At 41.5% G+C, this 22,423-nt stretch overlaps 2 protein-coding genes across 2 annotated transcripts; one reads left to right on the forward strand and one right to left on the reverse strand.

The window, feature by feature from the left end:
* Positions 1–2,015: 2,015 nt before the first annotated feature.
* On the reverse strand, positions 2,016–9,990 carry LOC112557542. The gene is made up of 14 exons (XM_025227480.1): positions 9,942–9,990; positions 9,108–9,158; positions 8,206–8,285; positions 6,734–6,808; positions 6,238–6,340; positions 5,865–5,953; positions 5,376–5,438; positions 4,642–5,081; positions 4,336–4,418; positions 3,979–4,050; positions 3,459–3,567; positions 3,063–3,158; positions 2,752–2,808; positions 2,016–2,448 (listed from the first exon to the last, which is right to left on the reverse strand). Exons 1-9 carry the CDS (start codon positions 9,973–9,975, stop codon positions 4,391–4,393), a joined length of 963 nt encoding a protein of 320 aa, XP_025083265.1. The 5' UTR covers positions 9,976–9,990; the 3' UTR covers positions 2,016–2,448; positions 2,752–2,808; positions 3,063–3,158; positions 3,459–3,567; positions 3,979–4,050; positions 4,336–4,390.
* A 737-nt stretch (positions 9,991–10,727) lies between these two features.
* On the forward strand, positions 10,728–22,270 carry LOC112557860 (hemicentin-1-like). Its single transcript, XM_025227946.1, has 19 exons — positions 10,728–10,836; positions 11,296–11,325; positions 11,698–11,783; positions 12,983–13,054; positions 13,362–13,461; positions 13,887–13,981; positions 14,280–14,348; positions 15,314–15,446; positions 15,967–16,209; positions 16,449–16,610; positions 17,552–17,673; positions 18,125–18,263; positions 18,505–18,618; positions 18,921–19,103; positions 19,354–19,464; positions 19,871–19,949; positions 20,477–20,531; positions 21,088–21,164; positions 21,558–22,270. Exons 1-19 carry the CDS (start codon positions 10,824–10,826, stop codon positions 21,616–21,618), a joined length of 1,944 nt encoding a protein of 647 aa, XP_025083731.1. The 5' UTR covers positions 10,728–10,823; the 3' UTR covers positions 21,619–22,270.
* Positions 22,271–22,423: the final 153 nt, after the last annotated feature.

A 22,423-nucleotide genomic window follows, 5' to 3' on the forward strand; every position in this document is an offset into this window, starting at 1 on the left:
TAAGGTTCTACAGATGTTGAAACCTCGTGGATACAGTGAATGAGACTAAGATATCATTCGATTCAGTGGAAGGAGCCGAAATTTCCATCAGTCCAGTTGATGGCGTTGAGATTTCAATCTCTTTAGTAGAAGGCACTGAGACCTCAATCACTCCAGTGGAAGGTATTGTGATATCATTTGTTTTAGTAGAAGGCACTGACAAGTTTTCTTCTATCGACTGTGAAATGGATTGTCCAGCAGATGAGTGCAAACTAGAGAAGACAAGGATGTCCTTAGTTTGTGTGAAAGGCGTTGAAATGTCAGTATCCCTGCTGTCGATGGTGTCCAGGTCTCACTTCTTCCAGTAGAAAAAGGCGCTGAGATCAATTGCCTCTGTGACAGTCGTCGCAATTTCGCTCGATTTAGAAGAAGCCACTGACAGGTTTTCTAACCAGTGGATGAACAGGGTTTCTATAACAGAAGGATGCAAACTGTAAGGTTCTGCAGACGCTGAGACTTCATTGGCTACAGTGAAGGACGTTGAGATATCGTTTGACTCAGTAGAAAGCGCCGAGATTTTTATTTCAGTTAAATAAGTTGAGATTACAATTTCTTTCGTAGAAGGCAATGAGGCCTCAACCACTCCAGTGAAAGGCGTTGTGATTTCACCCGCTTTAGTGAAAGAACCTGAAAACATTTCTTCTAGTGACTGTGAAATGGATTCTCTCAGAAGGGTGCAAACTCGATGAGAGTAGAATCTCGTTCGTTTGTGTAGAAATCAATGAGATGTCAATCTGTTCCGTTGATGGTGATGAGATCTTACTTCCTGTAGTAGAAAAGACTGAGACCTCCAGGGCTTCAGTTGGAATGTGTTGCCCCTTCGGTCTTGCTTTAGCAGAAGACACTGAGAAAGTTTCCACACTTGATGGTGCATTGGATGCTTGAAGAGGAAAGCGCTGGCTGTAAGGTTGTGCAGATGCTGAGATCTCGTTGGCTGCAGTGAATGATGCTTGAGATATCGAAGGACTTCGTGAAAGTTGGTGAGATTTCGATCTCTTTTGTTGAAGGTACTGAGGCCTCAATCGTTTCAGTGGAAGGCGTGTTGATGTTACTCGGTTTAACCGAAGACACTGACAGGTTTTCTACCAATGAATGTGCAATAGATTCTCCAACAGAAGGTTCAAACTAGAAATATCTGCAGACTCTTGATAACTTATTGGGACAATGGAGGATTTTGAAATATCGTTTGACTGAGTGGAGACCGTTAAAATTTGAAACTCTTCTGTAGAAGACATCGACACCTCCATCACTCCAGTGGAAGGCGTTGGGATCGCAGAATTTCCAGTAGAAGACGTGGAGACATCGCTAACTGTAGCTAAGGACACAGTGAAGCTCTCCACACCAGACTGTGCAGTGGATTGTTTAACAGACAAGTACGAGCTGGAAGGTTCTGCAGATGAAGCACCGTTCACTTCAATGCGAAGTCGATTGCAATCCTACTCACTTCAGATGTTAATGCTAACACATTTTCTACACTTGTCTGTGCAGTGGAGGGTTCAACAGAACTGTAAAGGATTTTGTAAGGTTCAGCAGAAGCTGACATCTCCTTTGCTCCAGTGGATGACGATGAAACTTCGATAGTAAAGAGATTTCTATCCCCTCAGTTGAAGGCGTTGAAATCTCACTTTGTCTGTAGAATACACTGAGACTGTCATTGGTCTCATAAAGGACGCTGTCACCTGACCAATTCCAGAGATAAGTGCTGAGATTTCACTATTTTCAGTAGAAGTCGTTGAGACCTCGATTGCTGCAATGGAGGGCGAGGAGATCTGGCTTGCTTTAGATGAAGAGGGTGAGAAGTTTTCCACAGTTGGCCATGCAGTGGATTCCTACAAGGGAAAGATTCAGGTTAAAGGCTGTGAGGACACAGAGATGTCGATCATTCTAGTGGCAGACATCATGATCTCACTCGCTCCAGTGGAAGGTGACGGGATCTCACTTGCTGAGAAAGTTTCTAGGGAGGCTATGCCTGTGGGGTACTTAGTTTCTCTACAATTAAAGAGGAAGCTTGTTGTCTCAGAGACTGCGGACACGGCGAGGCTGGATGACGTCATGTAATAGCCGTTTGAAGCAGACGACAGCTCAGGGGAGATGGTCCCCGCCACTGTCACGTCACCCGGTGACGTCATGGCCATGGACGCGGTGTCTACCGGCAAGCTTTGCGCTTCCCAGTATGGAACTGCTGGCGGAAGTCGAAAACTCTGACGACGACGTGTCGGCGTTTGACGACGACGTCGATGACTGTTCTGTAAATGAACTGGAGAGAAAGAGATCAGTCGGTGGCCCAGTAATTGAGACAGGTGTTGTAGGAGGAGTTGTCTTCCCACTAGAGGGCGCATGAACGTTGGAACCACCTTTGACATTGCAGAGATTGGTGTCGTTACAGCAGACAACATCACCAGTGCAATCCTGCAAAGACAATCAAAGAAACTCTTGTAGTCATCACTTCCGGTTCTCTTTGTAACCAGAACATTTTTTTACTTCGTGTGAGTAGATGCTCTTCATAAATTAAACACAGGGCCACGATTTCTTTTACAAACATCACGAGACCGTCAAGCTAAAACAATCCCATAATCTTTAACACGCTTTTAGACTAGGTACACTTACATGAGCCAAGAGATAAATACCTACAGGAAAACGATGTCCGTCATTTAAAATATTATTGTTGACCTTTAAGTTTTTTGGTTAAAATAGCCATGTCTGATTCCTGACCTCTGTTTTCCGGCATCCCAGGGTGAATCCGCCAGCGGTTTGTTCTGCCGAACACACCTGTGTTAGAGAAATGTAAAGAAAAAAATATTTCAAGTACAGACGTCAGTATATTTATACTGGTGAATGATTTAGAAATGTCTGACAGTCATGGATTTCGACATTCCGTCCCGTCCAAGTACTAGTCTCGATACCGTCCGTCTGTCTGTCTTTCGGTCTTTTGGTCTGCATGAACACCTAGTAACCCTACTTTGGCTGTAACACGTTCCCTGACTGCGGTTCTCAGACAAAGTTTATCTCTCGCACTCACTAACCTCACTAACGGTACAGACGCTTTGAAGCGCAGGCAGCGTGTAGGTCTGGAATGTTCTCGCAGACAGCACAAAGCAGGGCCGTCTGTGAGATGAGGACTGGAACACAAGAGGTCATAGGTACAGGCACGGCATGTGGGTGCTTGCAAGCAAAAAGTGTGTGTGTGTGAAAATGAGAGAGAAAGAAGAAATAGCGAGAACGAGAGAAATAAGGGAATGAGTGTAAAGAGGATGTACAGATGTTGGCTGTAGAAGATTAAGATCCTGGGATTAACACCCGAGTTTTTAATCGTAAGCCTCGCGCACTTTGTTCAGAAACAAGTACCACAAGAAAGAAGCAGAGAGTGAGGGAGTGAAAGAGAGAGGAAAGAAGAGTTGATTGCCACATCATTGACGTACCTTCTGCCTTACACAGCTTGTCATTGCACAGGTCTCCATAGCAACACTCACTGCACTCAACCGTCTCATGCACGTGTCTACTACCATCCAGTTCCGTGTCCTGGCACTCCTGGGGACAGACAGGACAAGATCCAGTAGGTGGCAGTCCAGTCCTCAGACTGAATGATTTATAGGACACAACAGTTTGCTAGCTGATGCTGCATGTATATAATTATTTCCTTTAGATGATCACATTCTGACAACAACATTGAAGAAAAGAATTGTCGGCATTGTTGTAGAGATTATTATGCTTATAGAAGCATAAAAGAAATTAAATGAGCAAAAACCTTGTTCTTGTTATTTGGTTCCTAGTTGTGTTTTCTGTATTTGATCTTATTCTTCATTAGCACTATTCTGTATTCTTTTATAGTTCATGTATTATTTGTTTGTTTTCCTGTCCCTTGTATGCTGTCCATGTTTTGTTCTTGGTCCTTAGCAATGTGAGTTTGCGATTTACAAATTTTGTATTCATTATTATTACCTCTCGAGCGACACAACCTGATGAGAATTTGTCCGCTCCATTGCTATTCAACCGCTTTTCTGTGAAACATGTCTGGATGGAAAGAAAGTCAATAATGATAAACAATAAAAATTATTTTCCATTTTATTTCTGTTTTTTTTTTTCTTTGTCTTGTTCCATTGTTATGATTACTTTCCCTTTGCCTACTGCCTTGGTCATTTTCACTTTGTTACTCTCACCTTATGACAGTTGTTTATCCCTCTTCTTTACACTGGCACTATATGGCACTATGCTATAAATTCCAGTGACATAAATTCTTCGCTTATAAATTATTTTCTTGAGCTCTCATTCGTTCTGCCTTCACAAATGAACACTGACTTCGTGAGGTCCGCACACTTGGAACTGGCTGCAGAAGACGGGGTTGGCCACTTCTTCACACGAGTAGCACAACGACTCTCCACCTGCACCCCGAGAAAGTGTGAACATAGTAACACATCACAAGTGAAACTACCTATAGTACCCATCCAAGACACCGTGTACACAATTCCACCAGGAAAAATTAATAATAATTTAATTAAAATTTAGTATTGACAATTTTAAACCAAAAGGAAATTGAGGAAAGACTAAACCAATCAGGGAACAAGAGAGAGAGAGAAAAAAAAAACCAAACAACGCGAACCTCACCTACAACAACAGACGGTATTGTCTTGTTGACCTGAGTTGCAGCCATCGTCACTGAAGCGAATGTGGACCATCCGTCCGTGCTGCTGAAGGAGAGACTTCCCTCTGACGTCACATCTTGACTTCCGGTGGCACCAAGCGTACTCGTCACCAACAGAGTGCTCAGGTCTCCATGGGTACTGATGGTGAGGACACACTGTCCACCCCCAGGTCGTGTTGTTGTCAACAGAACTGAAGAACGTCACCGTGGTAGGAGTCACGTGATCGACCCCTACAGTTGATTCAAAAGTTGCGATTGTCTCGCTGTCGGTAGCAGACGGCCATGACGTTGTGGAGGATGGAGTTGAGGTCACGGACACTTGTCTGGGGTTGCTGATGGTCTTGGTGAGGTTCAAGTTGCAGAGGTCGGCGTTGTCACAGCAGGCAGTGGTGCCAGTGCAGGCCTGGAAATGACCAACGAAGTTTTAACGTTTTCTCGTTCTCCTACATTGTCTTCTAACCTCAGATATAAGAGGTAAGCTGACAAATCGAAATAAATATAAATAAAAATAAAGTCAAAACTCTTTCAGTTGTTTGTTTGTTTTTTTGTTTTTTGTAGCAAGTTTTTTTCTTTAGGTCGGCTGAATCATCGGCCAGGTCATACCATAATTGTAAGCATTTCAGGATGTCGATTCGAAAGAAAGACAATTGTAGATACTAAGGGGCAGAGATGAAAAAAAATGAGAAAAGCATATGACCTCCTTCTTCTGGCATCCTAGAGTGTAGGTGTTGGACTGAGGCGCGAGTGTGGAAGAGCACACCTGCAAGGTAGAGATGGGTGGGTGAGCAGGTTAACAACTATTTCATGATCAACACTGTTGGCTGCTTCCTACAGCTCGTAATTACAATCAGTACCAAACATTTCAAATGTCTTGTGTTTATTAATGTTATTTGACCTTTTCCTCCTGGATTAGCATTCTTCAATCATAATTATTTCTTTCTTTTTCTTCTTTCTTTTTTTCGTCCTTGCATCTTTAACGTTCATGTGAAGAAGGGAATCTTGCTAACTCTTTTTATAGTACTAGCATCAAAACTGGAAATGTTAAAAGAATATTAAAAGAAGAAGAAGTAGAAGAATTTGGAACATGTAGCATTGTAGTAGCAGAAAAAGGGAAAGAAAAGTCGAAGAGAGAATGAAAAAAATTTGAAGAAAATGAAAGAGGAGATTCTGATTTGTCTGGCCTGACCTCGCCGCCCTGACAGAAGGCAACTTTCAGACACGTGTCCACATCTGACACGTCATCGCACTTGGCACAGATCATCCCATTCGGCAATTCTAAAAATAATACACAAAGTTCATGTCTTTATTGGATCTTTGTGCTATTCTAGTATGGAATTCTCAAGTGTCTGTCTGTCTGTCTGTCTTCTGCCCCTAAGAGTTTTTCATTCATATTCTATATTACATTAATTCTCTCTCATCAGTTTTGGTAAATAAACGGTTTTTCGGACGATGAAACAAACCGTGTATAGCCGTAACTTCTATCAGAAAATGTCTAAACACATTGCATATAACAGAAAGAAATTATATTTACATCGGCAGAACTTTCGTGAAACACTTACTTTGTTCACATAGGTAGGCGTTACAGAGGTCAGTATGGCAACACTGTGAACACAGTTCTGTATGGAATGGGTGGAGGTTGCCTCCTATTGAGCCCTCGCAGTCCTGTGACAGACACAAAGTTGTTGTAGAGGTATAAGTGCCATACTTTTTAATATACAGCTAGACACATATCATGTTGTACAATCCATATTAGTCAGGGCCAAATAAGTTGTTACAGACACCTTGTCTCTCATAAAAATTAAAAAAAGAAATGAGACACACAGAAACCTATCTTTTCTGTAGCAAAAGGACCATGCCATGGTTTAACATGCAAGCAATGGAACAAATTTATCTGAAAAACCTAACAATTGCCGCGCTAAGCTCAGATGCAATCAGGTGGGAAATTCGTGGTTCCTGCGACAAGTCTTCACAAGCTGTGTCAAGTAGGTCTGGAGTAATACAAAATATAAACAAATAAAACCAAGCAAGCAAACAAAATCAGTGCATGTGTCCGACCTCCCGCGGCATGCAGCCCGATGTGAAGTCCGCATCGCTGGAAGCACCGCTTGTTCCCATCACAGTAAAGCACACCTGTAGAAGATCAAAGGTAACAGGTAAAAAAAAAAATCATATAAACTGGCTTTATTTTAAAAAATTATAAGATGAGTGATGGAAATAAAATTCGTGGAAGATATTATAACATCCTTATGTTAACATGAACGAATAAAGATGTCTAAGTGACAAGTTAAGCTCAACATCAGTATTTAATATTTAATATTCAGTGTTCAATACTAATGGAAGTTTCTCCTTGACCTGTCTTATCAGCAAGAACCAGACGTTAAAGTGGTTGTCACTCAACCGCCGGGTGGAGAACCCCTACCATGTGGGAAACACGATTTATGGAGATTTGAAAGGAGAAGGGGACAGGGTGTGTAAAGGTTCTCTGTATCGACATGCTGGCTAGGGTTGCTAATGTCAACAGTCACTCTTTATCTTTTGATTATGCAATGTCAATCAAAGTGTTTAACGACAGAAAATTTCTACAGATATTTTTAACTACCTGAAAGGTTTCTAGAGAGTTGAGATCTGTCCTACTGTGTCTTAGAAAGGACATGTTCAGAGTCAAGTATAATCACACCAATACTCATAGTCAAATTTGTTCACTATCATGTCAAAGGGTTTTCCATTTCAGTAACAGAAATGTGTGCAGAAAAATAATTGTACTGGTTTAGAGTATAGCTGTGTGTGTTTGTGGTAAAATATGTTTTATTGTAGAGGATTTTGATATACTGTACATTTCCTTCGTCTGTTTCTCAGCTTAGATATCTTTCTGTCTTGTCTTGTGGAGTTCGTGTAATTGCTTTTAACTGTTCTTGGTTTGTCTTTTCATTTCTTTGTGTTCTAGGTAAATGTGATGTTTTTATTTTCATTGTCTTGGTTTCATTTTTCATTTTTGACATCTTTTGGTTTGTTTATTGTGCTGAATAATTGGAAACGTCGGCTACTCGGTTATAGACTATAAAAGCCACAGTTTCTATTTTTTCAAATTGTAATATTTTTCAAAGAAAATCAAATCACATCATAGGTTAATTACTCTGAGAATGAGCTCCTTCACCTGCCGCAGGCAGAAAGCTAGCATCAAACATGTTTTAGGAGTCTGGCAAGATATAAAGTATATAAAGTAGTCTAGAAGCATCTGTATCGTGTTTCAATGGCCCGACAGAGGGACATAAAATGGCGGCAGACGGAAGTGACCTCAGGCACCAAACATTGAATAACATTTATATGTATGTGGAGAATCGTCTCAAAGCCTCTGGGAAATAACTTGTTAACATCTTCTTCTCAGGTTGTGAATCTGTGTGAAGTTTATCAACGTGAAAGTTATTTTACTGGTTAATACCGTGACTGATAGACTCCAAGTCCACTTTGTGACGTCATTTCCTCTTATTTACCAATCGACCTTTGCCCTCCTCTCCTCAGCTGCTTACCTCGTGAGGCCCACACCTGGCCAGATTACCGCACCCAGCTGGGTGGAAAATTTTATCGCAAGCAAAACACAAGGTGTCACCTGAAACAGAAATGATGATTTACCTTCTGACTGCAGGCGGTCCCTGAATACACATCACAGTACAGGAACTTTCACACAGTTGCTTAGGTAGAAACTGTACTATAAACAGATAATAATAAAAAAGCTCCACAGCAAACTGCCGTGTTAGAGGAAAGTCCAAGTTGGCGAGGATTGTTGTGTGCTATATTTAATTTGAATTACATTAATTCCCAAATTAAAATGGTTACAGATAAGATTAGCACGTAGGCTACAGTAAAGTGATGTTGGCGAGCACATTCATTGAGGATGATAAGCTTTGTAAGATTGTACAGGTGAGGAAGATAATATTCTGCATATTATTGCAAATGTATGACTTTTCGAAGCTTCTGGAAAGCTCTTAAGCAGCATTTAATAACAAGCTAATGAGTTTGAGTGAACACCTTATCCACTTGGATGCACTGACAAACTGAACACAGACGATGTGTTTGATTTATTTAACTCCTTGCTAAATCATAAATCCACTCGTGCACAATGAAAAAAGGATCAAACCATCAGCCCATTCTTTTATCCAAGTCTTGAATAATAGGTATACACTTCACCACAACTACAAAAATACAAAAATGTGAAGAACAATGGCTTTCTTATCAGCAACTTGTAACTGATTTTTTGTGTTTGGTCACATTAATATTCAAGCTATTTGTGCTGATGGATTACATAACACTGAGTGTCTATTTTGCTTTTTCCTACCATTCTTTCTGCCATGTCATAAAACTGATTCTGTAAACTCCTATCAACTTAAAATAACATAAAAAAAAATACAAATAAACAAAAGGGGGAACTAACCGTTGACACGTGATATGAGAACGAATGTTGCCAGACATTGGAGGACCAGCCCTGCTAACCAACAAAAAATACCGACATTGATGTTGATGACCAGTCTGAACATTTCCTCTGTGTGTGTCTGTGTGAGTGTGTCTGTGTGTGTGTATATATGTGAACGCGCTAGCGAACGAGAAAGTGTTTTTTACCATTTCAACCACTTTTGTTACGAGCAAATTTAACAACAAACAAAAAGCGTTAAATGTATAAAATAAACCGTTGTTTCATAATTATTATTACTTTTTAATAATTTTATGAAGTGTTGAATTATTTAATGTTAAAGCTACAATCAATAAAGTGCTTGTTAACAAAAATTATATATATATACAGTCTCACAGTCAAAAGCGTGCAACAATAGGTCCCACTATATTTAAAACATCAGTGAACATGAAGTACTCTCAATGTGAACAACAAGAGCAAAGAATTGTTGTGAAGGAAGTTAGGTTATCCTAAAAGCAAGTTGGTGATCAGGAGATAATAGAGACAGGGCGATAATATACAGACATAAAAAAATATTATCATGGATGTAAAACAGTTATAATTACTTAGTATGTGCTTTTATTCCTTGAAAAAAATACTTAACCCACGGTAAGAGATTGTTAGTCGAAAAGGAAGGAAACATGACTGAAAGATCAGAGCAAAACTAGAGAATAGGCAAAGTAAACGACCTCCCCTCAAATCAGTTGAGACGACATGGGAGGTGGCAGAAAAAAAAACAAACAATCACTATGACCTAAACGACTCGAACAAATAAACAGTTTATTATTTTGAAAGGATCGAAAAGGGCTGTGGCCTCACCTAAAAACGCTTGCCTGGCTTTGCTACCCGCCATGGCGGTAGTCCACACTCTGGGGCACTGATAACAACATTCAACTGTGTGATAACAGCCCCTCAACGCAAGAAAGGGGGAAAACAAGAGAACAAACAAAAATCATGCGGCCTTGTGGAGCGATCAGTAGTCGAGATAACACTGACAGGGCTGTGTTACCTAACAACCCAGCGAACAGAGCAACGTTTCTTGATGCTCTGTCGAACAGGCCAGCGATACAACGGCAACGAGCAATGGAGGGCCGTTACACACAGTCGAACAGGGCAGCGTTACAGAACACACAGTCGAACAGTTACTGAACACACAGTCGAACAGGACAGCGTTACTGAACACACAAGTAAACATACAACACAAAGTCCACGAAATGAAGCTCACGCCAAGCCTCCATTCTACAAGGTGAGGCGCTCGTTCATCAACGGTCTCAACCCGCACAAAGACTAAAAACTGGGTTAGCGCGTGTTTGTATACTCAAGATAACAAGGAGTTCAGCTATGACACCTGTGAAATAATCGCAAAAAGTGCTCTACCGATATAAACATTTCTGTGGATATTCAGCAGTCCTGTAAAACGTTTGTGGCTCTTCTCAGTGAATGTTTAACTAAGCATCATACGTTTGTTTGCGTTCTGCGAAGTCTGTATTCACAACTTCATTGCCTCCACCAAGACATTCTTAGACAGTTTGCTTTCACTTTAGCTGGATTCTAAAATTTACCTCTAGCCTAGAAAGATTTCTGAAAAACGGATATGGAGATAATTGATAAGGGTTAAGACAGTTTAAAGTACTGACTATACACTGGCCCACTTGTTGTGTCAGCTTTCAGTGGGGTTGTGGCGGAGGTTTCGTGTACAGTATGTTGGTACTAGGTAAGTATTCTGACAATTAATTATTACTTCACCTGTTGACGCCATCAAGCTCATGTACAATTATTTACACAATCATCATGTACTTAAGCATCCTTATTTTAAGTTTGTGTATAAATTTAATTGTCTGTCGGTGGCGTCTGGTCCTACAGCTGTAAGTGAGTTTGCTGGTCTGTAATGATGTACAGGATTGCTAGGTTTATGATTCAGCATCTGGTTCCTCTATGTCGTGTTATTCAACATGATTTCTAGTACATCTACCTTTTACACGGAATTATGCTGTAAAGTCCTGTATATTATTTACTTTTTTCATCACAAAGACTCTTCTATTCACTTCATGGTGCTCTGATTCAAAGATTACTGCTCGATCCAAAGTTTTGCAACCAGTGAGACGATGATCTTAAGACTTTAGTAGTGTTGTAGTGCAGCTACAGTCAGTCGTCTGTACACTTCTGTTTTCAGGGCTGTGTCTACTCACCTTGCCAGTTCTGGGTAAGTACATACCTGGAGTATAGCAAATAGGGTCAGATTTCTGTTTTTTTTTTTGTGGAAATTTCTGATACTCTACATATCGAAAGAAAGAGGAAGAATTAATAGGATTTAAAATGTATAAGAATTTTGTTTACTTTCTTTTTTTCTTTAAAACATAATGACACGGGTTACTAGCTAGCTGCTAGACAAAGCAATCCAAGGAATGGACGAATGGACGAAATCATTAGATATAGGTATATATATATACAAAAGAGAGAGAGAGAGAGAGAAGTTTATTCTGATTTTCATGTGTTGATGAAGTGAGCATGTTGATTGTAGTTGACTCCCTAAATGAAGTGTCTCGACTAATGTGATTAATGACTGTGTGACCAGCAAGTGGTGAGGCATGGTGTTTCAGCTGTGAGAGTACTGCTCATCCAGCTTATTGTCAGCAAATGATGGCTTGCTCGGAACACGAAGTAAGTAATCTCTTTGTTCTCTTTCCAAAGCCATATTTTACAATCTCCTTCTTTGTTAGTTTGCTTGTTTGGTTTTCTTTTCTTTTTTTTTTATTTGTTTGTTCGTTTGTTTCTTGTTGTTGTTGTTTTGTTGTTGTTGTTTTTTGTTAGTTTTTTTTTGTCGTTTTCTGATGTGTTCTATGTATGTGTTGGGCTTTAAAAAAAAAAAAAAAAAAGAGGATGGGCGCAAAAGAAAGAAGGGAAATGAGAAGAGAAAAGACGGACAACGAGAACAGAAAAAATACACACGTGGAAGACAAACCCAGTGACAGAGATAGTATGGATGTAGTCACACAGATTAAAACCGAATCATTTTTGTCTAGGTGGTTCATTTTGTTCTGCCAAAAATTTCTGGGAGAAAACAGCTGTTAGTCGTTTTATAGGGCTGACAGTATTGTGATCTCTAGACAATGTATGATACAAACTTCAGTAGATAGCATTCTTCATTTTATTTGTTAAGAATAATATAAATAATTGCCAGTCTGCATGCATTCTGTTTTTCACATTTAGTTAACCCAAACCACACCCACTCAAACTTTGTTCCTTAGGGTTCTAGCTAGATATGTGTGTGCATGAAACAACCTATTTTCTCCTTCCATGTTGACAATCAAGGCAAGGGTTTGACTTACATGCAACAGAATGACCATCAAATAGTATTTTGATATAGATAGCTCAAAATGCAGACCTTTCGTTCAAAGTCCGTATTAGGAATTTTCTGACCTTTGTTTTGTCCAGGAAAGAGTGAGAATCACAGTGTGGAAAACTTCTGTCTTGACCTGGCTTTTGTTTGAAATGTGAATTCGCTCTCCGATGGCATGCAATGTGACTCAGTTTTTCAAAAGCCTGACTGTGTTGCTATGTCCTCAACATTTCCAATTTTCGCTATTTCTGCTCTCAACAAGAGTAGTCACTCACTGTAACTGTCACTGTCAAAATCAGTCACTGTCTTTAATGACAAAATATACATATTTGTAGATAGTTTTATAAAAAAAAACACTTGGAGAGAGGACATTTTAAACATTCATAATATGCCGTAATTTAGAAATGGCTAAAGATGATAATTTTCGTCAAATGGGAGGGCCGTGTCTGGCCTTAATGAATGTAGATGAAGGAAACAATCAGAAGATATAGCTACTCTGCGGTTTTCTGTGTGGTTTCAGTCTTGCTATGCAGAGAAACACACCGCCCATACCGGCACACCGCAGTTTACTTCAGGCTGTAAGTCAACATCGGTAAGTGCCTCCTCCTCCTCCTCCTCCTTCTTATCATCATCATCATCTGCAGCAGCAGCCATAGCAACAACATCCGAATCATGATCATCAGCATCGTTGTATTTCCTGTGTATATGTTTCTGATGTCCTTTCCCACTGTACATCTGACGGTAAGTAAGAGATCACGTGTCGCTCGGCGCTGTAGGATAAGGATGTGTGTACATTTGTTATTCACATATTATCACTGGTTTTTCTCTGTGTATGCTTTATATCTATACACATCTCCCCATATCACCACGTGGTCCTCACTGATACCTGTGTCGTGCAGGACTGTAGCAATCTAAACAGGACTCGCCGTGCGGCGGCGCCACAGTGCGTCGAGTGCTGCAGCGGCATCCTCTGCAACCGCCACAGCTGCGGAGCTGAAGGTAGGTCCTCAACACCACAAATATTTCGGCCTTTGTTTTCATGTGCTAAAGTGTCTTTGTGAGTTGTTTTCTTTAGACTGCAAAGATATAAACACATGCATTTACACAGCCGTTTGGGTGTTGCATGCACGCTCACCCTCAGTCCAAAAGTAACTGCCTCTTTGTCTTCGGATACCACGTCCATTGTAACTGTCATAACTCAAAACGTTATTTATACATTAATATCATTACTTTATAATTCATTACATATGTTGTGTGTTTCAACTGACGAACGAAATCCATCCACTTGGCTGACGATCATAACTAGGGCGTGTGTATATATATGGTAGAGGTAGGGTTTATCTCTCGGGCATCATGAAAATCATTCTAGGGTTTATTTTCTGGGAAACATGGTAATGAAGAAATATTGTATGAACTGTGTGCAGAGATTGACACCACAAACAGATTGTGGTGCGCTAGCTGTGGCTATCAGTCGCATCCAAATGACTGTGGCAAGGTCTCACTATGTTCACAAGACGAGGTAAGAGCACAGGAATATTTCAGTGATGTTACCTGGTGAACCACTTCCAGTTTGATGCCGGCGGTTGATACCGTTAGCGTTCTTTGATCATGTCGGCTCATACAATAAAAAAAATTATCCTCAAGATCGCTGTGTACCTTGGTGTACAGTTTAGGCCTAATCATCATCATCAGCATCATCATCATCATCAGCATCATCCATCCATCCATCCATCCATCCATCCATCCATCCATCATCATCATCAATCATCAATCATCAATCATCATCATGTTTCTTTGATTTTTTTTAAAAATTGCAGCTGTGCTCCGTGACGCGGCAAGAGTTATTTGGTCGAAATGTCTATGCCATGGACTGTGCAAAAAAAACGGTGAGTCCTGATTGTGATACAGACTGTCCATCATGTAGGTTGTAGGACATGTCAGTTCAGTTTTCATGTCTTTAAAGCACTGTACAGACGATTCAACTAAGTCTGATGAAACACACTCTACAGAACTGTTCACGAATATGTTTACTTCAAGCCTGTAACCAGCTGTAGACTAGGACAATAATTTTTGTTATTTAAGCCTTTTCCTACCCAGTCGTGATAACACAGCTTTCAATGCTTTCTTTGCATATTATTTGCTTTGTATTCCGACAACAAACGAAGTTAATCTCAAATGGAGTGAAATATTATTTTGTACTAAACTATATCATCTGACAAAACGATTTTCATCTATGTAGAGTTGTAGACATTCAAAGACTTATACGAGATAAAAAGGAAGCTCAAGGCTGCTGGCAAGTTAATAGAGCAAAGTTTGTTACAGAAATTCGTATTCAATTTTCTACTATTTCCTTTTTTTATTTATTTATTTTTTTAGAAAAGTACACTTAACATGATAAATTCTAATACAAGGTCAATCAAACTGCAGCCAGTGATAGCTCTGAGCACATTGTAATGAAGTGTTAATTAAAAACCTAAACGGTTTTGTGACATAAGGGAAAATGAAGTCTTTAACCTCCTTCCAAAACCCAAGTGAGAACATAGTGGGCTTAGTGTGACATGGGAAAAGAGACATCCGCCTACAGGATTTAAATTTAAACTAAATATATTAATTTTTCATGCTTTGGACTAGATTAAAAATATGGACCTTGACTCGCTGTGGAACTTGTATAAGAAGCTATTTAATGAGCTTTGATGGTGGTATTTAATGATGGCTTCGTGGCTTCATTTATACTTTGTATGCAAGCAAATGTAAAAGGATGGAGAAAAGAAGGTGAAAAAGAGGTAAAAATAATATGAAATAAAAGACTCACCAGTTTCACCAACCAAATGTGTGTCTTCACATCCTTTAGGCGTGCGCCGGAAAGACCTTGGAGCATGACCATTTGCTCTGCTGCAACACCTCCTTGTGCAACACCAACACCTTGGGAATCAACCCTGAGGTGTACACCCCACCGCCTCCGACTACTACCCCACCTCCACCATGTAAGTGATCATACTTTTCTTCCGCTAATGTTCAGATTTTATATGTATTTACAACATAGTGTGGAGAGATTATGATTGAACGCCACAGTGCTCTGCTGTAAATGCCGCGGTGCATGCTGTCCTCGAATTACGAACGTCCGTCCCGACAAACGAGCTGCCACATGACTTGTCATAGATTCGTAATAACGAACACGGGAACTAATTATTACTTTAGTGTTATTGTGTTTAACGAGTTTATGGTATTTGAAAACGAATTTGAAATGTTTATGTATGTAGAAAATATATATATATATATCTTTTCTTCGTACTTGCCAAAGACGAACCGTGCGCATGTGTTTGGACTTGCGAACAAAATATTGAAGACGGTCTCAGGGATGGAAGTCGATCGTACCCCGGGGACTGCTGGTGTTCTGTTGTGCTTGTGTCTTGCTTACATCGTAATATTCTGTGCTCTCATGAGTTGCTACCCATCCTCTTCCTCGTACAACTAATCCTCCGACGCTCATTGTCGTTGTCGCAGCTCCGGCCAATGCGTCCATCGACAACACCACCATCGACTACATCAGCCACCACGAGCTCAACGAAACGCTGACCGTCGTCTGCAACATCGACGGCTTCCCGGTCCCCAACGTCACCTGGACTTTCACACCGGCGGCAGCAGGCGGGGGCAACTCGTCCCTCAACGACACGTCACTCGGCGCTACTGCTGTACCTGCCGCAAACGTCACGCTTGGGACAAACGTTACCACAAGCAACGACACAGGTGAGGGCTTTGTCAAGTCATCGTGTTAGGACAGTATCATTGGGTTATAGGAAACTATAGTCAAGATACTTTAGGATCTGCGTCGTTAAATTCGTTTATATATTTTTTTTTTTCACTCTGAATTATTCTATTTCTATTTCTCGCTTCCTTCCACCCATCATTTAAAACCTGTTAGCTTGATGACAGTGTAGATGTAAAGTCGCCTGGACATCCATTGTTTCTCCATGGCCTCGTTGCAGGAGTTCCACAAAGCCGCGAGATCACGACAGGGGTGACAACTGCGGACGGCGTCAGCAAGCTGCAGATTACGTCCCCTGCCGCGGACAACGCGGGTGTGTACGTGTGCTCGGCCTCAAACGGTCAAGGGTCAGCCAACGCCTCCGTCGTCGTCACTGTCAGCGGTGAGGGTCCACAGCGTCACATGACTTCACCTGTTAGCTCAGTACAAACAAAATCTTTATTCATAATTATTCAAATAAATATTTGAAATTAGTTTCTACTCCGACATGTACAAGCGCAGCTTTTAATCTCGATGAAGAATAACAACAACAGTGACGCGTTCGCCCAAAGCCTTCCTTCAACTGAGACTGACATTATTAGACTCTTTAAAGAACTGAAATGAATGGTAATAATTTCAATAATGTTACCTAAATGACACCCAGATTCGACATTTATTTACGTTTCAAATCTCATCACCTTATTTTATTTTTGGCGTAAATGCGTCTTTCACCTTCTTGACAATGACCCTGACATTATTATTTATCTTCTCGACCTCGGAAGAACCTGTGTTCATCGGTACCCCGTCGCTTGATATACTGCTGCAAATATTTGTGATCCCAGGTTTTTCACATCATTTCCAATTGTACATATTCACCTTCCACTCTCTTTTGATATCATACCTTAACCCTTCTATTTAGTACTACTTATTCCTTTACTTATTAGTTAATTACTTAGGCTGTTCTTCCCCCGTAAAGAGCGAGGGTAAAAATTATGGAAGAAAGCCAGTTTTGCTTACTTTACCTCTAGTTAGTAAAGAGTTGTCATTGTCATTGCCACTCACTCACTCAGCAATGAACGAATGCACGCAATCGATCACAAGCGCATCCCGTCGCTCGCAGGCAGTCATTAAACTAACGGACTGAAGCAGCCATTAACAACCTTCATCACACCGTGACATTCATGAGAGCAGAGAGTGAAATTATACCGACATTTAGCACGCACTCTCTTCTGTGTGTGGGTGGGCGTGTGTGTGTGTGCGTGCGTATGTATACAACATGTTTGTATGCATGTGTGTGTCCGTGTGTGTGTGTGTGTGTGTGCATGTGTGTGTACGGCGCATCAGCGGTGCCACTCATTAGCGGAGACCTCAACCAGACCATCGCCACAGACGCGCGCACTGACCTGTTGTTGGACTGTGACGTCACTGGCAGCCCCTCACCCAACGTGACGTGGCATGTCCCTCAGGTTGGTATGAAGACACAAGAACACGAAATTTCACAGTATTTCTAAACAACATATACTATAAAGACCCATTTCTTTCTCTCTTGTGTTTGTGTATGAGACAGAGAGAGAGAGAGAGAAAAAAAAAAAACAGGAACCCTTGAAGAAATTAATACAATGCACTGGTTCATCTGTTTGTGTGTGTGTCTGTGTTGGGTGTAGTTGCTCTTATCTCAGTATTTTATCAAACTTCAAGTTCGATATGTTACTTTACTTTTATTTTGATATATTTTGACCATATCGGAGACAGATGTCTTGGAACCATGTGTTGTAAGCGAAGATGTATTTCAGTTTCCACAAGATGTTGTAGTGACTTGTGTTCACAGCTGGGGGAGGAGAATACGGCAATGGACAAAATATTCATTAAGTCCAAAAGAAATTACAGGATAAAAGATATTCTTTGTTAATGAAACAGACTGCCGGAGGTGTTGAACACCTGGCTAACGGCTCGGTCCTACTGCGCAACGTTCACACTGACAACACCGGCAGCTACCTGTGTGTGGCACAGAACAGCGCAGGTACTGCGGTCAAGTCTGTCACCCTGACAGTGACAGGTGAGTAGCATGGGTACCACTGTTTTCTTTGTCTGTTTTCTTCTTAACATTGTCATTTGTTTTTCTACTGTCATCTAATGTTTAGGACACACTAACAAACACACACACACAGAGTTAGCGCTTTCAGCTGCAGCTGGAAGTATAAACTATTGTTATACCCAGGACAGCTGGAATGATTAGCCAGCTGTGAGACTGTGATCCATGTTTAACATGAAAGACTCCTTGTGTTGCTGGGTACTAGATAATGCCACTGAAGCGTGTCCAAGTGTAAGCCCCGCCTCTCCAATCGCCACGCCCCTTACCAGAGGCAGTCAGCCAGCGTCTCCAAGCTCGGTCCATGATCAGTCCACAGGAGGTATGATCGCACTCTTACTTTAAAAGTACAGGTGAGATGAGTGACATCTAGGTGAGCAGAAAAGCAGACGCACTGAGTCACTGACTGTAAAATACACCCTAACTTTTTGTGTCATTGTTAGCTGATACAAAAACCAACAATACAGCAAAGAGAAAGTAAGTAAAGGAACAAACAAACACATAAGCAATGAAAGAGTTCCGTTGAGTGAGATGTTAGAGCCGAATAAAGCCGTGAAGTCTTGGCTGGTGTTGGCATTATTGCTTTAACGAGATTGTTATATGTTATTGTTTACTGTACTTCAGTGACGTTACCAGCAACACCCCCACCCCTGTCCATGATGGCGCTGGGGTCCGTCTGGAACAGCCTCACGGAACACACTTTCATCCTTCAGTGTCAGGTTGCCGGAAGTACTGCCCCCATCCCGATCACGTGGTCTCGCCTGGAGCACGACTTCAACCACAGTGACTCCGTGTTCAAGGACAATGGTTAGAGGCTGGAAGTGACATTCGTGGCAATGACGGTATGAGAATGTGTGACGTGACATGACAGCGCTGTGAGTTTGTGCGCCATGACGCTGACGGGAAGTTGTTTGTGAGATCACAGGCAACGTGTGTGACGACAGTGACGTATGGACTGGAGTGGAACATGTAGTGACGAAACCCCGAAGGTAGACAACAACAAGAAGCCGACGTGACGTAGACATGCGTCACTGAGACATTGCTGTTGTTGTCACAGGTTATGGCACGCTGGTGATCTCACAACTGTCCAGCCCGTCGCTGACCGAAACGGGTGTCTTCGGATGTCTGAGGGTAGCGGGAGGGCCTGGTGACGTGCGACACTTTGTCAGTGAGTTCCGGTGAAAGTGATACGTCTTAAAATTTGTAATGAGTGATATTTAAATTCTTCTAAATGTGTTATACAACCTCTGCTAGTGTATGATGACTGAACTTCTCATTTTAATTCTGTCTAATGTGATTCCTGCAGCACATCTAATAAAACGAATTTACATTCTCACGTGTTTAGTAAGTGGGTTTATTGCAATGCATAATTTTACAAAAATCAGCCTTGAGCTATTAATAACAGGATTTCACGTAGCATTATAGCGGGATGTAATATTACATGCCAATCAATATATGATAGCAAAATTTACATAACAGGCAACACGTGTGTGACAAAAGGCTGTCTACAGAGCAGTATTTGATGACAAATATCTTATGTGTGTGCGTGTGTGCGCGTGTGTATGTGTGTGCAGTTTACAAGGAGCTTCCAAGGAACATCACGTGTACTGAGAAGTTCTCTAACGGAAGTCCGTCCCCAGGTACAGTTCTCAGGTACGCACACGTCACCTCGATACAATGTACTTGCGGTGTACACCTTCAACAACCGCACAACCCACTGTATACTCAAGCCTCTTTGCCGCGGATAATTCTGTTATTACATTTGTTTTATAATAATAAAAACATCTTCAATGCTTTTATTAAAAATTTTAAGTTCCTTTGAATCTTTAATGTATACTGCATGTGACATCTTTTACTAACAGCTAACAGACTTTAGCGTCAATAAAATTACTGAAAGGAAAGGGTTAAACAATGTTTTCGACATATCCGGGTACTATTGACGATCCATGCATGATATGTGGTATGTGTGTCTGTGAGTGCACATGATACATCTGAACTGTTTTATTAGACTAGCTGGAAAGCATACTCATAGCCCGTCACCAAACACACACACACAGATAGAGAGAGGAAAAAAATGTTGCACGCTCTATCCGTTCTCTCACCTCGTCTCTCTCTCTCACAAGCTGTGTACAGGCTGCTTCACCAGGTGAGTTCATGTTTCAGTGTTCATTGTGTTACAGAGCGACATGTGGTCCTTGCAACTCCCCACAACAACCAGCCGCAGCCTTGACACAGGCAAGTTAAACACACGAGCAACACAGATACTGTGACTGAGTGTGTGTATATATGTCTGTGTACACGCGCGTTTGTGTGCGTGCGAGCGCACTCATGTATGTGCACGCTTGACTGACTTCTCTTTATTCACAAGCAGACTCGGGTTGCCATCCACTGACTGCACAGTCACAGTGCTGCAGCTAGTGTTGCTTTTATATTTTACCGGTCGTCCTGGGGTTGCGCTTCGGTTAACTACACGACAAAGATATGTTTTGCTTGTTCAGGTCGGTCTCCTGCCTTTTGTCACTCGTGCGCTGGGAAAATGTCTAAATCAAACACACCCACTCACCACACACACATACTTGCACAGACACACACACACACGTAGGCACGAGTGTAAAATTCTGAAGCACCAAGCGTCCAAAGTACACTTAGACACGCAAGTAAAGAGTCCGTGGAAATGTCAAACAGTCCTGTTTGTCAGATACAAAGCGGCCAGATCCACTCACACGTTCATTATTAAAGCAGAGCTGGCCAGCCCTCGCTGCGCCTCATTAAGGTGTCGCATGTGTTCCAGGACAGCTTCATCTGTGAGAGCGCCGAGAGGAAGGGCGTCCTGGCCCCCGGCGGAGGCGCGGTCACCTGGCTAATTAGGTAGGTGACGTCATGCAGGTCGACGTGGGGCGATTTCGCCGAGGTGCGAACCTCCATTTCAACTAGGCGAAGGTTTTGATGTGTGTTACCAGGTCTGACGAGAGTGAGTGGGGGAAGGGGAGGGTCTATGTTTATGTAGTGATGTAGTTCCCGGCATATTTGTCCGCATGTTTGCAGTCTACATTACGTTACCCAATAAAAAGTAGATATCAACAATCGAATTGTAAACATATTATTGGATATTGGGAGAATAATTTACCATTACAATTACAAGGGGTCCGGAGAAGTCGTCTGCGTCGGCGACCCTGTGTGTGACGAAGAATACTGTCAACTTGTCGGTGATTATAGAAAACTCGAGCTGTGCATGTCATCCATGGTGTTTACCTGTTTCAGAAAAAGCGGCGCCGTGGCACTGCTTGCAGACGACCATGGATCGGTGAAGATTGTCACGTGATCAGTTCCGCCAGTCTGAGAGCAGGTCTCAGTTACACGGCAGTCGTCACGGTCTGCTAATTAAGCTTGTGACGGAGTTTACACTCACCTATCAGTTGGGTTTTTTTTCCTGTGTGTGAATATTTTTTGCTAGTGCATTTTGATTGGCTGATATTTATTTCCAGACATAAAAAGGGCACATGCAGAGCTCATGAATCCGACTACAATGAGCAAGATAATTCTCTGAGCTAAACACTTTAACTATCGTCACAAAGGTCATATTACTCATTGCAGTTAATTACTAGCACGAACATTTAATTAACTGGCACGCTCATGAGTGCGATATAGACAACTTACTTCCCTTTGGCCAGCCAACAGATACAACGCATACTTTAAACTTTCATCTCTTTTTCTCGGGTGCCACTTCACAACTTGATCAATCTTACAACGTGTACATTAGTACACACTCCAAGCCTAAAAAAATATCAACACTGGCAACAGTAAATGAAAGGTTTAACTGTGTCACTGAGCTTGCACTATTGTTGTAAATAATTTGCTCCTGAATAAATTAGGATGAATTGTGTTTTAGAAATTCACTCTCGTGCAGTTGAGAAGCAGAAAGATATGTAGAACATCTGGTGTCATTGCTTAGAATAAAGAGCGTGTGTGCACGACCGAGCAGCCCGGTGTAATAGTGTGTGTGAGGGAGAGAGAGAGAAAGTGTGTGTGTTTGACTGTGTGTAAATTTGTGGGGAAGCGCTCTGTACCACCAAACCGTTCGTCGTTAATCACGTGACACCCATGCAAGACTGGACGTGGTGTCACAG

This window comes from Pomacea canaliculata, linkage group LG2, assembly GCF_003073045.1.
Source record: "Pomacea canaliculata isolate SZHN2017 linkage group LG2, ASM307304v1, whole genome shotgun sequence".
NCBI lineage: Eukaryota > Metazoa > Mollusca > Gastropoda > Architaenioglossa > Ampullariidae > Pomacea > Pomacea canaliculata.